The sequence below is a fragment of the Podarcis bocagei genome (assembly GCF_964188305.1).
Source record: "Podarcis bocagei genome assembly, chromosome: 13".
Classification (NCBI taxonomy): domain Eukaryota; kingdom Metazoa; phylum Chordata; class Lepidosauria; order Squamata; family Lacertidae; genus Podarcis; species Podarcis bocagei.
In genome coordinates, this window is record NC_138138.1 from 13,477,192 (window position 1) to 13,493,438 (window position 16,247).

Sequence of the window (16,247 nt, forward strand, 5' to 3'; positions counted from 1 at the left end):
TCCAGAGCAACCCCACCCTTTGGATGTGTGTTCCCCTTCTTCCACAGTCATGCGGATCCCCGGGCCTCTAAGCTCACGAGGAAACGCCCCTGAAACAGCAGCAGCAGCAGCAGCACTGAGGCCCTTCTCTGGCAAGCAGCCAAAATCTTGGAATTCGTTCCAGCAGCCTCTGAGTTCCAGCAAGAGACTTTGCTTCCATCGCTCCTCCAGATAAGGCGCAGAACCGGAACTCGCCCTGTGCAGGAGAAATGAAAAGGCAATGCTGTCATTCTCCATGGCTGGGAGAAAAAAAGAGACAGATCTTAAATGTGCCATTGATTATGCAGGCAACCAGGGTGGATTTGATTTAAATCAAATCAATTTAAATCACGATTTAAATCACTAGTCAGTAAGACTTGATTTAAATCTTTTTTCACAGAAAGACTCGCTCTTGCTGGTATAATCTTAATACAGTGGTACCTCGGGTTACATACACTTCAGGTTACATACACTTCAGGTTACAGACTCCACTAACCCAGAAATAGTACCTCAGGTTAAGAACTTTGCTTCAGGATAAGAACAGAAATCTTGCTCCAGCGGCGTGGCGGTAGCAGGAGGCCCCATTAGCTAAAGTGGTGCTTCAGGTTAAGAACAGTTTCAGGTTAAGAACGGACCTCCGGAACGAATTAAGTACCGTATTTTTCGCTCTATAACACGCACCCGACCATAACACGCACGTAGTTTTTAGAGGAGGAAAACCCGTAGGCATGCCACCCGTAGGCATTCCCTCCATAACACTTCCCCTTACTTTCTAGGAGGAAAAAAGTGAGTGTTATGGTGCAAAAAATACGGTACTTAACCCGAGGTACCACAGTATAATGTAACTTAAATAGAAAACTATCTTTAGAAAGATTTCTCCTCCAAAAGCATTTTATAAAAAATAATAATCTGATTTTTATTATTGTTATTTTCAAAAACCATTGATTTTTATCCACCCCGCAGGAAACCAATCCGGCCCAATCGCCTTCTAAATCTGCCCCATGGACGTTCCAGGAATCAGCATGTTTTTACATGAGTAGAATGTGTCCTTTTATTTAAAATGCATCTCTGGGTTATTCGTGGGGCATAGAAATTAGTTCATTTTTTCCCTTCAAATTATAGTCCGCCCCCCCCCCCACAAGGTCTGAGGGACAGTGGACAGCTGAAAAAGTTTGCTGACCCCTGTCTTGAGCCATCTTCCATCGGATTAGGGAAGGGATGCCATGGTGAAGTTGAGGCTGGCACACTGGTGGCAGCCCTTGCTGGGGTGCGCATAAAAAAAACCCCAACACACTCTCTTGAAGCATAGCCATGGGTTGGGGATGATCTCGCTGCCTTTGAGGCCACTAAATGTGTACATAACCTTGGTCCTCTTCCCACAGCACACAAATGATTCTGCAAAAAGCCACCCGTTAGCCGTGAAATGAAGTCAAATTCCAAAATGTAGGAACGGCTGGCTTTTAAAAATTGTATTTCTACTTTTCAGATATATACATTTCACTGATTTTACAATCATTTCGACATTTTAAAACTCAACTTCCTTCCCCCTCTTTCTGCGGTTCCTTAAATCTACTTTCAATATCTTCTGCATACCCAAATTAACTTAACTTACTCATTTATTTATCTTCTTTAAACATAGACTCTTATGCGACTGCATGTTATTACAATAATCCTGCCAGTGTTTTTATCTGTTTGCAATTTATCTGTAAATATTCAATAAACCATTTCCATTCTTTTGTAAAAAGTTTGTTGTCTTAATTTCTTAAGTTTCGCCATTTCTGGATATTCCATAAGTTTTTGTATCCGTTCTTCCTTTGCTGGGACTTCTGCTTCTTTCCATTTTGGGGCAAGTAGCATTCTTGCCGCTGTAGTCGCATACAGGAATAAATTTCTATACAATTTTGGTAGTTCTGTCCCTATAATTTCCAAGAGAAAGGCTTCTGGGTTTTTTTTTTAAACAAACATTATTTTAAACATCCTTTTCATTGCATTGCATATCATTTCCCAGTAAGCCTTAACCTTACTACAAGCTCCATCAAAGGAACACCTGGCTTTTGTCTGGCTGGATTGTAGCCTTCTGTATGAATAGTCACCTCCATTGCCACACCCACTTTGCATTTGCCCCGCCCATTTTGCATTTGCCCCGCCCCCACCCTTGGCATGAGGTTCCTGGAAAATCGTCAAGGAAGAAATGTGGCCCTTGACACACAAACACACCCCGCTGAAATTAAGAGGTCAAAATGATGAACTTTTTGTAGGAGAATGGAGGCTTTTCCAGGACTATTTAAAAAAATATTACGGAGATGGGAAGAAGAAGTAGTACGGACCAGAGAAGAGTGGCAGATCAAGCAGATGGAATTTGCAGAAATGGCAACACTGACGTGAAAGATCAGAAATCAGGAAGACAGAGTATTTTTAAAAAAGACTGGAATAACTTTCTAACACATCTGTGAGAGAGATCACTGTAAACAGCTGAAACCATTGGCAGGAATACAATGACACTTGTAACATGGATTTTGGATACTATGATTACCGGTATATAACAGATAGATTACAGTAAAAGGTGCAGGAATAAAATTTAGAATTGGAATCCATGGAGGGAAGGAAGGAGGTCTCAAAGTTCGAAAGAACTCTTTTCTTAATGTGTGAAAATGTTTTTGTTTATGGTGTATAACTTTTATGTAAAGCCAATAAAAAAAGTAATTAAAAAAAATTACAGTTGAATGAAATCACGGGCAGGATTTGAGATAAAAGCAACAGACGGAAAATACTAATTGTAACAGAGAAGCTTTGTGTAATAAATAAAAAACATAATGCAGTTTGAGCAAAACCACTGCGGAAGTGGGGGTGGGAAGTCAACTTATGAAACAATGTTATTATTTGATAGGAAGATTATTGTGAAAATGTTTGAATTTTTTAAATAAAAAGATATATTCCCAAAAAAGGGTACCCCGGTGCTGATTACGTGTTTTGGAGAATCTGAAAGCTTGTACAGTGTTTTGTGACATTCTGGTTGGCCTAACACAAGTATCGCTCAGATTTTGGATTTTTTTTTTCTTTTTCCTTATGCACCTACGATGCCTCCTTACGTATGTTTTGTGTAGGTCATTCTTTTTCTCAAGTCAGTTCAAAGATCTGGAAGGGGAGTGAAATATACTCAAAGTCACAAAGTGATTTCATGCTCTTTATTCCGCTCATAGTGGTGAGGAGGAATGAATGGAAGTCCCCTCAAAGTATCTGCTTTATATACATTATTTACACAATGGGCTGCACATGATTGGTTAATTCTGGAATTCTACTGTAAGCCAATCAGGTTGTGGATTCACTTATATCTGGAGCATGATTGGGTGGGTGGTTCCTGCCAACCAATCATGCTGCTGCATTGTTCTTGGACCAATCGGACTGCTGCAATTTGGATCCTATTGTTCTAGGACCAATCAGACTGCTGCAATTTGGATCCTATTGTTCTAGGACCAATCAGACTGCTGCAGTTTGGATCCTATTCAACTCAGTACATAACAGGGAGCATGCATCAAAATGCAGTATTTCATAAGATGCGATAGGAAAGATACAGGATAGATATGGAATGTGGCCAAGGTTGTGGTGGGCTCTGGTTGCAAAGGGAGTGTGTAGGCAGCCTGAGTAAGCAGGGGGAAAAGGAGGAACTGCAGTTTAGGATTCGCAAGGCTTGCAGAATCTGTTTGCAGGAGTGAAGCTGACTTGAAAAGCTGAAACTGATGAGAAGGAAGATGGCCATTCAGAGATCAGGTTTCGCCGTGTTGGAAAGATGACTTAAAAGTCAGGCATTTCCTCTGCTCAATGGGCTTGTTGCCAAGTCGAGAGTCAGTTCCTGACCCCAACTTTGCCCCTTGCAATGAAGGCTTTTATCTTCCCCAGAGCGACACCCAAGTGTGGTAAACAGCAGCGTAAAATGGCAAAGGGGTAGCTTTGCGACAGTGAAAACAACAGCCTTTGGGAAACAAGCTGATCTAACTTTGATTGCCAGAACGAATTGCTGCAGCCTGGAAACTACGGTACTTGTGTGATAGGAATTTTATGGTATTAGATATATGTTGTTGTTGTTGTTTAGTCGTTTAATCGTGTCTGACTCTTCGTGACCCCCTGGACCAGAGCACGCCAGGCACTCCTGTCTTCCACTGCCTCCCGCAGTTTGGTCAAACTCATGCTGGTAGCTTCAAGAACACTGTCCAACCATCTCGTCCTCTGTCGTCCCCTTCTCCTTGTGCCCTCAATCTTTCCCAACATCAAGGTCTTTTACAGGGAGTCTTCTCTTCTCATGAGATGGCCAAAGTATTGGAGCCTCAGCTTCACAATCTGTCCTTCCAGTGATCACTCAGGGCTGATTTCCTCCAGAATGAATAGGTTTGATCTTCTTGCAGTCCATGGGACTCTCAAGAGTCTCCTCCAGCACCATAATTCAAAAGCATCAATTCTTCAGCCATCAGCCTTCTTTATGGTCCAGCTCTCACTTCCATACATCACTACTGGATGTATCACTACATCACTACTACTTAGATATATGGTAATGTTCATAAGTGTACCAACCAAGCACATAACATAGATCAGCACAGGAAGACCGACCTGGAACCATTTTGATTCCCAAACTGAACAAATGATTTCTCTGCAAGGTCCAAGTGGGAAACCTCCCCATTGTCTCTTTCCTCACAAATCCTGCCTTAAGGACACATTTAAGATATGAATAGGGTGTGAGCCTGTGACATGGCCCAGGAACTAAGTATTTATCACTACAAAAGAATGGCTAGGCTCCCCAGGCAATCCAATCAAGTAACCTGCCAGACAGGAGAAAAACAATATTCAAATTTCTGTTTTAGACCGCCTTTTTGTGATGTAGGTATGATGTATCTGAGGGGTGGTCTTAGGTTACACCCCTTCTGTGATGTATGTATGATGTTTCTGGGGGTGGTCTTGATCTACAGGGTGGGAATTTCAAAAGTCTTTATAAGGCCTTGCGCGCCATTTTTCTGGGTTCTTCCTCCTCTCCTGCGGGTGAGGGGAGCACCCTGTTGTAACAGATCAATAAAGATCAAGCTTACTATCTGCTTTGCTTCTCAATATTCTCTGGTTGGCCTGTTATTCTCTCCTACCAATAGGGAACCAATGTAAGGACTCTATATGGGCTCTTGGATACCCCATAAGGGAAAAGGGCAATTTTTGTTTACAACACTTGTCAGATGCACAAGGTGTTATCGGAGCGGGCGTATCAGTACAGAGAATAACAGACCACAAAATCATAGAATTGTAGAGTTGGAAGTGTTGTAAACAATAAAAATCTGCCCCTTTCCCCTTATTTATTTATCTACTTGCACTTTGATGTGCTTTTGAACTGCTAGGTTGGCCGGAGCAGGGATGGAGCAACGGGAGCTCACCCCGTCGCAGGGATTCGAACCGATGACCTTCTGATCGGCAAGTCCTAGGCTCTGTGGTTTAACCCACAGCGCCACCCGTGTCCCTTCTACACATGGTAAGAACAGCAATTATTTGCAGTGGTCAAAATTGCTGATAGGGTCGTTGACTTCATACTAACATCACCTATGCTTTTCCCTTTAAAAACAGTCTGACACGTAGAACAGCTGGTGAGGGTTTTCCTGGCAAGAGGTGAAATGAATGGAAAAGCTCCAGTTGCCTGGGTTCTTCTTCTTCTTCTTCTCCTTCTTCACTTGAGGCGACTGTTCATGGCACGAGAAGAGCTTTAAACGGCTGCAAGACTGGGCACATGGCCTCACATTGTGTGTCCCCCAGCTGCTCAACCATCGCTTGGACCATTTTTGTAGAAAAGAGGGTGGCATGAAAGGAGGAGAAAAAGGTGAGGGAATGGCGGGGGTAAAGGAAAGCGCTTGTTTATTTTTAATGTCTTGCACTTCCCCTTAGTCACTGGGCTCTACAGTATCCCACCTTCAGGGATGAAAGTTCAGCCAGTAAATTCCTTTCTCCGACATGCAGAAAGGAAGCTTCAGGGAGGAGGTCGAGGCCAGGCCAGCCCACGCTACGTACGTCACAAGCTGCAAGAGCGCACAGAAATGAACTCTGTGCGCGCTGTACATTGAAAGCACATTTCCTCTCCCCTCAAAGAATTCTGGGCACTGTATAGTTTACACTTCGCAGAGTTAGGATTCCCAGCCCAGACTCTCCAGGTGTCCCCATTTTCCAGGGACAGTCCTGCAACTACAGGATCCGTCCCGGTTTCTGATTTGATCCCGGAATGTCCCGCTTTTCTTTAGGACGTCCCTATTTTCAGCAGAGAAATGTTGGAGTTGATGGAGTTATGCGACCCCCGAGCCAAGGAGATAAGTCCTGTATTTTTCGTTCTATAAGACACACCAGACCATAAGACGCATCTAGTTTTTGGAGGAGGAAAACAAGAAAAAAAATATTCTGAATCTCAGAAGCCAGAACATCAAGAGGGATCGCTGCGCAGTGAAAGCAGCGAACCTTCTTGCTGTTCTGGCTTCTGTGATAGCTGTGCAGCCTACATTCACTCCATAAGACGCACACACATTTCCCCTTAGTTTTTAGGAGGGGAAAAGTGAGTCTTATACAGCAAAAAATACGGTAATTAGACAACCTTTAGAAGACATCTGGAGGAGCCCTGTATAGGGAAGGTTTTTTAAAAATGTTTAATGTTTTATTATGTTTTTATATAAGTTGAAAGCTGCCCAGAGTGGCTGGGCTGACCTAGTCAGATGGGTGGGATATATAATAATAATAATAATAATAATAATAATAATAATAATAATAATAATAATAATAATTTATTTATATCCCACCCTCCTCAGCCGAAGCTGGGCTCAGAGCAGCTAACATCAATAAAAGTAACACAGCATTTATATATCATAAAATTGTTGTTGAATAGGATGTCCCTATTTTCATCAGAGAAATGTTGGAGGCTACAGCAAACCCTTCAGGAATCGCAATGCCCAGAATTCTCTGAGGAGGGAAATATGCTTCAAATATGCTTTAAAGGCACACAATCTGTGCGCAGAGCTCTCTTCTTCCACCATGAAGCACCTATGGAAAAAGCTGGAAAATATATTATGCTGCCTAGGAAAGGCTCTTCACACCATTCCTTGCCACCACTGTGCTCCTGTGCAATATAACCAGCATCAGCGGGCCTGAGACTCAAAAGGTAAAATGGTATAGGACCCCAGGATGGTTAAGTCCAGTCCAAGGCGACTATGGAGTTGCGGAGCTCATCTCGCTTTCAGGATGAGGGAGCCAGTGTTTGTCCACAGACAGCTTTCCGGGTCATGTGGCCAGCAGGACTAAACTGCTTCTGATGCAATGGGACACCATGACGGAAACCAGAGCGCACGGAAACGCCATTTACCTTCCCGCTGCAGCAGTACCTATTTATCTACTTGCGCTGGCATGCTTTCGAACTGCTAGGTTGGCAGGAGCTGGGACAGAGCAACAGGAGCTCACCCTGTTGCGGGGAATCGAACCGCCAACCTTCTGACCAGCAAGCCTAATGGGCTCAATGCTTTAGACCACAGCGCCACCCACATCCCTGTGACTCAAAAGCACTGCAATAAGACACTATAGCAGTTTCATCTGCAGTGTACAATACTCTCCCATTTTACCTGTGGCATCTCCATCTTTGAGTAGTGTCAAAGATGTGGAGCACAACTTAAAGGCCGTGGCTCTCAGCCTCCGTATCTTCAAAGCACCGCATGTGGCAAAGAATCCTGGGAACTATAGTTTGTTAAGGGTGCTGGGAACTCTAGCGCTTTGGGGGAGGCAAACTACAGCTCCCAGGATTTTGTGTGTGTGATGGGGAGGTTGTTTTAAATGTATGGTGTGTATGCAGACCATATGCTTTCTGAGTTGTTGTTGTTTGCATGTGGGTTTCTTGCCCATGTTAAACCACCTTGGGGAAACTTCTAAACTGGACTTTCGCCGGGTGCAAAATTAGTCTGGGAGCACAGGAAATAAGCTGCCCTGGATATTGTGTTCTCCTCCCCTGCACCCACTCAGTTTGCTGCCTGTGAACCTTAGAAAATGCAGGTACTGTTTACTAATAATGAACGAGAGAAAGAGAGAGAGAGAGAGATTTGTTTTGTTTCTAGTGACCCTGGGCAGCATCCAACTGCCGTCATAAGGTCTGGTCACATGACGGTTCCCCTGGGAAACAGAATATGCTTGGGGGGGGGGGTTCAGAGACATCAGGTGGCTAACCAGGGACGACAGCCCTGCAAACATCAACTCTTGAGGGCCCGGCCTGATCCGGCTCCTAATTCCCTGCGGATTGTGCCCTTGCAGCGCAGATGTCTCCATCTGCAGCCTGGGGGAGGTATTTAGTAAATGAACCCACAAACTCTGCAAAGCTCCACATGGCTGCAGCACACGAGGTTTGCAAACAAATCTCTCTGTGAGCGTGCGACGTCCCTCTGTTTCAGCAGAGCTGCCTGAGAAAAAGCCAACTTGGCGCGTTGAGGAGCGATGGCGGAAAGGTGCCGTCTCCTCATGCTCCTGCAACCCACAGGATTTGAAAAGCAGTTTCATAATATAGCAGGATAGCGCTTAACCTGAGACAGGAGGACGGACAGCTTGTGCCAGGGGGTAGAATTAACCAGGAAGCCGAGAACGGAAGACCTGGAGTGGACTAGGGAGAATCTTACCCTGAATCTGTTTCATTTATTCCATGCATGCCCAGCCTTTATTTCCCTTACTGACAGCGCTCAAGCACCAAGCGCAGAGGTGAGGAAACCCTTGACTTAGGCCCTGAAACCCAGAGAGAGGCAAAACTGAGTGATGAGCCCATTACCATGAAGGGAACATGGAGGCCGAACTGTAGCTCAGGCTTCGGAATGTTCACTCTAGTTTATTTTCACCGCATTTATATGGGGTGCGCAAATCTTGTAAGATTTCGGCGAGGTTTCTACTCATCGGAATTAGCATTTGAACAAGCCAAGCGGCATTCTCAACAGTAAGCTGCTTCGCCTTTCTTAGAGCAGAGGGAGATTTCCAATATAAAAATTGTTGGAAGTGTAAGGAGAAGAAGGGGAATTTCCTCCATATGTGGTGGACGCGTACTAGGGTGAAAACTTATTGGGACATAATTTACAATGACTTTAAAAAGATCTTTAAATATAATTTCTGTAAAAAACCAGAGTTATTTTTGCTAGGTCTAATTGGAGATGAATTTTTTTTTTTAAAGATGTGAATCTTTTTATGTATGCCACAACGGCCGCAAGGATACTTCTGGCCCAGAAATGGAAATCACAGGAGATTCCAAAATTGGAAGAATGGCGGAAAGATGGTGGAATACGTTGAGTTAGCAAAGCTGACGCGGAAGATCTGGAATCAGCGCGACGAACTGTTTCAAAAGGACTGGAGCAAATTTATATTATATATGAAAGAATATTGTAAACATCTGAAAACGTTTGTAGCTTTGAGTTGAAATGTTTTGTAATGACCATATAAGGAACTGATTTACATTTAACAAGGGGAAATATAAAAATAAGAGAGAAGGTAAAAAAGTGGTTATAGAAATGCTATAACCAGAAATTAAAGTAAATATATATGGAAGTCAGGAAGAGGGGCGGGAGGAGGTCGATGCTCTGGTAAGAGTGAGGTTTGAGTTTATTGATGGATATTGTGATTACAAAAATTGAAAATGTAATAAAAATTATTTTTAAAAAATGATAAAAAAAGAGCAGAGGGAGATTTCAGGCTGAGAGGTGAAGTGGTGCGTACCTAACTGCTAGTGTCCCGCAGTTCCTGCTGGCGTTTCCTATGTCAACTGAGTTGCAGGATAGTGGCACAAACACTGCTTGGGACACTGAGTGTCTACAGAGTCGATCCACAGAAGATCCCACAGATAGGGAACAGTTCCTGCAACAGTTCCATCTTGCGTGTGATTTACATGCTTCTGTGTTTCACTGTTACAAGGCCGGCCCTACTTTGAGACATCAGGGCAACCAGACCTGCACACAGTTCCAAACGTGGTCCCACCACAGCTTTATACAAGGATCCCACGGCCCTGGCAGTTTCTATGGAATCGTGGAATTGTCGAGATGGAAGGGACCCCGAGGGTCATCCAGTCCAGCCCGCTGCAAATGCAGGAATCTCAACTAAAGCATCCCTGACAGATGACCACCCACAGTAAAAGTAAAGGGGACCCTGACCGTTAGGTCCAGTCGCGAACGACTCTGGGGTTGCGGCGCTCATCTCGCTTTATTGGCTGAGGGAGCTGGCATACAGCTTCCGGGTCATGTGGCCAGCAGGACTAAGCCGCTTCTGGCGAACCAGAGCAGCGCACAGAAACGCTGTTTACCTTCCCGCCGGAGCGGTACCTATTTATCTACTTGCACTCTGACGTGCTTTTGAACTGCTAGGTTGGCAGGAGCAGGGACCGAGCAACGGGAGCTCACCCAGTTGCGGGGATTCAAACCGCTGACCTTCTGATCTAGGTACCTGACCTAGGCTCAGTGGTTTAGACCACAGTGCCACTGGTGTCCCCTGACCACCCACAACCTCCACTTAAAAACCTCCCAGGAATGAGTCCACCACCTCCCGTTCCAATGTTATTACTGTCCAAAGTTTCATTTCCTAATAATCATGGCAAGGAATTTGCCCTTTTCACAACAGCTGCATATTATGTCAGCATCTCAACTGAGCTCAAGATCTCTGTCCTGATTAGTCACTGGCCGTTCAGGCTCATCACAGTATATAGAAAGTTTTTTTTTTTTTTTTTTTATGCAGCCAAGATGGCTCTTCAACTGCTTTGGGCTACAGCTATCATCGCCTCTGATGGCTGGCCAGGCTGACGGTATCTGGGATATCTGCCACAGGTTTATATTTATTTGCAATGGACCACATTTGCCATTTTCTTGCCTGCTTTTTGTTTGGAGAGATCCTTTCGGAGCTCTCTGCAATCTACTTGGGTTTTCACCACAAATAATTTAGGCCCCATCTGCACAATGCATTTTAAGCAGTATCATACCACTGTTAAAAGAGGGATGCGGGAGGCACTGTGGGTTAAACCACAGAGCCTAGGACTTGCCGATCAGAAGGTCAGCGGTTCGAATCCCCGTGACGGTGTGAGCTCCTGTTGCTCGGTCCCAGCTCCTGCCCACCTAGCAGTTCGAAAGCACGTCAAAGTGCAAGTAGATAAATAGGTACTGCTCTGGCGGGAAGGTAAACGGCGTTTCCGTGTGCTGCTCTGGTTTGCCAGAAGCGGCTTAGTCATGCTGGCCACATGACCCGGAAGCTGTACGCCGGCTCCCTCGGCCAATAAAGCGAGATGAGCGCCGCAACACCAGAGTCGGCCACGACTGGACCTTTACCTTACCAGTGTAAAAAAGTCATGGCTTCTTCCCAATGAATCCTGGGAAATGTAGTTTGGGAAGGGTGCTGAGAGTTCCTGGGAAGGTCTTTATTCCCGCCACAGAGCTACAATGCCAGAGTTCCTTGGCAAAAGGGACTGACAGTTAAACTACTCCAGGACCTGTCGCTCTGTGTGTGGAATTGGGGGGTCTCCTAACAATGATCAGCACCCTTGATGGACTACAATTCCCAGAATTCTTTGAGGGATGCAGCAACTGTTTAAAGTGGTACACTGCTTTAAGGTATAGCGCAGATGGAGCTCAATTTAGCGCAAACCTAGGACACCTCCATGCTAACCCATAAATCAGGATAATTTATGAATCCTTTTTAAATCACCAGACTATTTAAACTACTGAACATTCGGCCACACAAAGTAACTATACAACCATTAGAAGACACCTGAAGGCAGCCCTGTACAGGGAAGTTTTTAATGTTTTATTATGTTTTTGTAAGCTGCCCTGAGTGGCAACCCAGTCAGATGAGCTAGGTTATGATGAGGATGAGGATGAATGGGAGGGATGGAATGTGGGGGGTTTTTTTTGGGGGGGGTGACAGAATAGTGGTCCACTCCCTAATGAGTCACGGGATTCAAACTGGACTCACTGATCAATTTTGTAGAAAAATAGAAATAGCATAATAGGGTGCTAAGCTTAGAAGGGGGCTAAGACAGACGCGAAACGGAAGAGCATTTAGGATTAAGACCATTTGAACTCAGGGAGGCTTACTCGCAAGGAGACAAGGTGGTTGCATGGTAATTCTACGTGTATGCTCACATCGGAGCAAGGCCCTTTCAGTGCAGCAAGGCTTACTCCTAGGTAAACGCGCATCAGCACGCACTTACTTGGGAGTAAACGCCATGGGAGGAGAAGCTGGCTGCACTTTGCGTCAGAAAGGCGCACCCAGCCTCCTCCTCCTTCCAGTCTCCGCCTCGCTTCCTGGAAGCCAAGCCGAGTGGGCGTCCAGGATTGACAGAAGGAGGGAGGGAGGCAGTCCCCGGCTCCGCTCCCCGGGTTTTCCTTCCCGCCGCCGCCGCTCCGCGCCCGCTTCCAGCTCCGGCTCTTGCGCGCCGCCTCCCCTCTCCAGCTGTTTTACGCATCTGGCCAGCCGCGCCCTCCTCGCCTTCTCTCTCTCGCTCTCGCAGCAGCAGCAGCAGCATCTGCGCGCCCGACGGCTCTCTGCCAGCTCCGAAGCTGCCATGTCCGGGGAAGAGGCGGCCGGGGGCGACGCGGGCGCCCCGCAAAGCGCCACCGCGGCGCCACCCGAGCAGCAGCAAGAAGCCACTCCGGCCGCGCAGCCCGCCGAGGAGGGCAAGGCTGCGGGGGCCCCGTCGGAGGCGGCTGCTGCCGCTGCTGCTCCCGGGCGCCAGTACCGGGCGCTGGTGCTGAGCGGCTTCGGCGGCTACGAGAAAGTGAAGGTGCAGACGCGGCAGCTGCCCGCCGCCGAGCCCAGCCCGGCCGCGGGCCAAGTCAGCGTCGAGGTGCGGGCCTGCGGGCTCAACTTCGCGGATCTGCTGGCCCGACAGGGGCTGTACGACAGGCTGCCGCCGCTGCCCTTCAGCCCGGGAATGGAGGCGGCCGGCACCGTCTTGGCCGTGGGCGAGGGCGTCTCCAGCCCCAAGGTGGGTGTCGCGGGGGGGGGGGAGCGTCTCCGGTTCGACGGCGGCTGGGCGCGGACTCTGTTTCCTTTCCCCCGCAGTGCAGGGAACGGTGGGCGTGGCGGGGCAGGGGGAGCGGGGGGGGAAGCAGCCCCCCCAGGAGGGCATCTGGATGCGTGGTCGGGGGGGGGGGTACGTGGGCGCGCAGCCCCCCTCACCCGTGGGGAACCCGAATGTTCGAGGGTGGCGCTGGAGAAGGTGCCTAACCTTAGAGAGCTAACGGGCGGGGCTGGGAGGAACGTGGCGAGGCGAAGGATCCTGCCCTGCAACGGGGGGGGGGGGTCGAGAGATGGGCGCGATCCCCTCCCGCCCCAGGGGTTCTACCTGTCTGGAAAGTGGGCGTGGAGCTGAGACAATGGAAGGGTGGGGTGGGCGTGCGTGGGAGGGGGCGCCCCCTCTCCACCTTCATCTGAAGTGGGCGCCCCAGGGAGAAGGGACTCAGGAGCCCCCCACCCCCACGAGAAGAGGGTGCGATCCGGGACCCACCCAGAAGGGGAAATAGATGTGGGCAGGAAGACTGCCTGGGGCAGGGAGTGTCTACGTCTTGGCTGGCTTGGGGAGACGACCGAAATGCTTTCGGGTTTTTTTTGGGGGGGGCAGGATCACGCCTCCCTCCCGCTTATGCAAGAGGCACGGGGCTTTGTTCCTGATCTCATGCTTTGCCTCGGGCTTGTGGGGTGGGGTCATTCCTTCGCATCTGCCCTAGATGTCCAGAAATGCAATGTGGAAATGACACAGCCCCACCTTCTCCCCACAGCCTTGGGATTTGGGGGTGGCGCAGCAGCAACAGAGGGTGGTCCCAGATGCTGTGCTGCACTCTGCACATGCCTGGAGCACAGCATACGCTCAGCAGGATGGGAAGGAGGCTGGAGTTTGTCACGTTATTTGGAGGGGGACAACCGCACCCTGGTGACTGGGGTTATGGACCCACACACCCCGCTGTGTGTTGTGCGGGGAGCTGCACGTCAGTGGGAAGAGATGCAGTTTCTTTTGGTGGCTGCTGTTTACAATCCCTTCCTTCTCCAGGGTCTCCACAGAGGGTTCTTCCGAGAGATGAAGTATTTATTTATTTTCTAAATAACAGCCGCTGCCGCCACCCTGCATCTGAGGGGTTAATTTATCCCCTCCACCCTGTCACCTCAGCTCTTCCCACAGCCACTATTTTGGCAGTAAGCTTTATAACACCAATAAGGCTCATTCGAGAAATATAGCAATACAGTGGTACCTCGGGTTACATACGCTTCAGGTTACATAGGCTTCAGGTTACAGACTCCACTAACCCAGAAATATTACCTCTGGTGAAGACCTTTGCTTCAGGATGAGAACAGAAATCGCGCGCAATACCATCAGGAGGCCCCATTAGCTAAAGTGGTGCTTCAGGTTAAGAACAGTTTCGGGTTAAGAACGGACCTCTGGAACGAATTAAGTATGTAACCAGAGGTACCACTTTACCTGTTCCTGCTTCTTTTCTGTGTGTTCATATGGCACACGGTTATAAGGTGCAGTGTGTATTTAAAGTGTACCGGTTATCTCAACCAGTTCATTAATCACGTGACTTAAAAGCGGGCTTGAGGCTGTGAGTGCAACAGAGAAAATAAAGCAAATCTTAACTCATATGGGTTGGGGGGGGCATATAGGAGGGCGGAGGCCTTATCCGCAAGTTCTGCTTCACCTCAGAGGCATTCCCGGAGACTTGAGGGAGAATTCAGGCGAACCCTGTTAATACTTTAAAAGAACCCTGGAGCTATGAAAAGGGGCCCTATGCACATTTTTAAATTAATTTTTGTTCCTATCCTGCTTCCGTGCCACCGCCACCCCGACCTCAAGGTGGCGTAAGTGGTTCTCCCCCCCCCCATCCCATTCAATCCTCACCACAACCTTGGGATGTCCCAAGATTACCCCGTGAGTTTCGTGGGTCTGTGGGGATTTGAACCCAGGTCTCCCAGGTCCTAGTCCAACACGCTAACCACTGCACCACACATGCATACATCCTGATGGACCTATGTGGAGCTCTGCACCCAAGGGAGAATTATAAGTGGCCCAGGGTCTCCCATTCCATGGAGGAGCCCGTTCTCCACCTTGCATCCGTTGTTGTGGGGCGTGGCCTCTGCTTGTGACTTCACTCTCCCTCCCCCTTGTCATGGCTGTTTATATGAACATCCCTTTGGCGTGTAATGAGCAGTGGCTTACCTGCAAATTCCATTAGCTTCTGTAGCCAGACTCTCCAGGGCCGTGGGCGTAATCATAAAAACATAGCAATTTCAAATATTTTCTGGTATCGATTGCTTTCAAACTGGAGGCAAAGCACGTTGAAGCTTCCTTCAAGGTTTATTTTTGCAAGGATCAGGCAGGCTCGCTTTCCTTTGCATGCCGTTGCTTGAGAAGAATAGGACTCCTTTGCAAATTCAGAGAGATTGCTGGATTGCCATGGATTTCTTCAATAAACTTGATGTGCAACCGCTTTCATCATTGCCACTTGATAAGTGGTAATTAAGACTTGGGTGTCTTCAGTATGGTTCTTCAAATTAGCTAATCTTGCGATGAAAAGCCATGCTGGTTTCTGCTTCCTGTCTTGAAAAGTACAGGGTTTGGTCCCTGGGTTTTCACCACAAAAAGCCAGTTTTGAACCTGTTTTACTGGCTGCGTTCCAACAGAACCCCAGAAACAAGGCCTATAGTATTCTGTTGTTCTTTGAAGAGGCTAAGAAGAGGTCCGATGGGAAGGGCCATAGCGCTTCAGGGTTGGGTGCAGAAGGTTCCTGGTCCAATCTCTGCCATCTCCAGGTCAGGCCAGGAGACAGGTCTGCCTGAAGAGCACTGGAGAGTTCTTGCCAGTCACTTTAGCGGCAACATCGAGCGACGGCCTCTGCAGACATCCTTTTAATGCTGCGTTCATAATGATTTGCCCTCGTGATGGTTATACACGATCCCACTCTCGATACTGTCTTCACCTGCGAAGGTTTTGCGGCAGACATACTGCTTCATCTCCAGTCTTTTCATTTCCTGAAATGTGGTATCTTTTCATACCACAAGTGTGCGTCCTGCAGTCATTGTACTGTAGTGCAAAGCAATAATGCAATAACACATTGTGGGACAAATAATAAAGTGGGAATAATAAAGTGGATGCGCAGACTGTCCAGTATAACTCCGCCACTGTTGCATTAATGATATGATGCGGAATACACCTGCAAAACAAAAGCAACAACCTA

General features: G+C 47.5%; 1 protein-coding gene across 1 annotated transcript in view; it reads left to right on the top strand.

Annotated features, from left to right (window-relative positions):
• Window positions 1–12,226: 12,226 nt before the first annotated feature.
• Window positions 12,227–16,247, top strand: part of VAT1 (vesicle amine transport 1) — a 44,285-nt gene continuing 40,264 nt past the window's right edge. Inside the window, exon 1 of the mRNA XM_081166482.1 lies at window positions 12,227–13,003. Coding sequence (XP_081022608.1) covers window positions 12,242–13,003 — 762 coding nt within the window. The 5' untranslated portion in view covers window positions 12,227–12,241. The remainder of the gene's footprint in view (window positions 13,004–16,247) is intronic.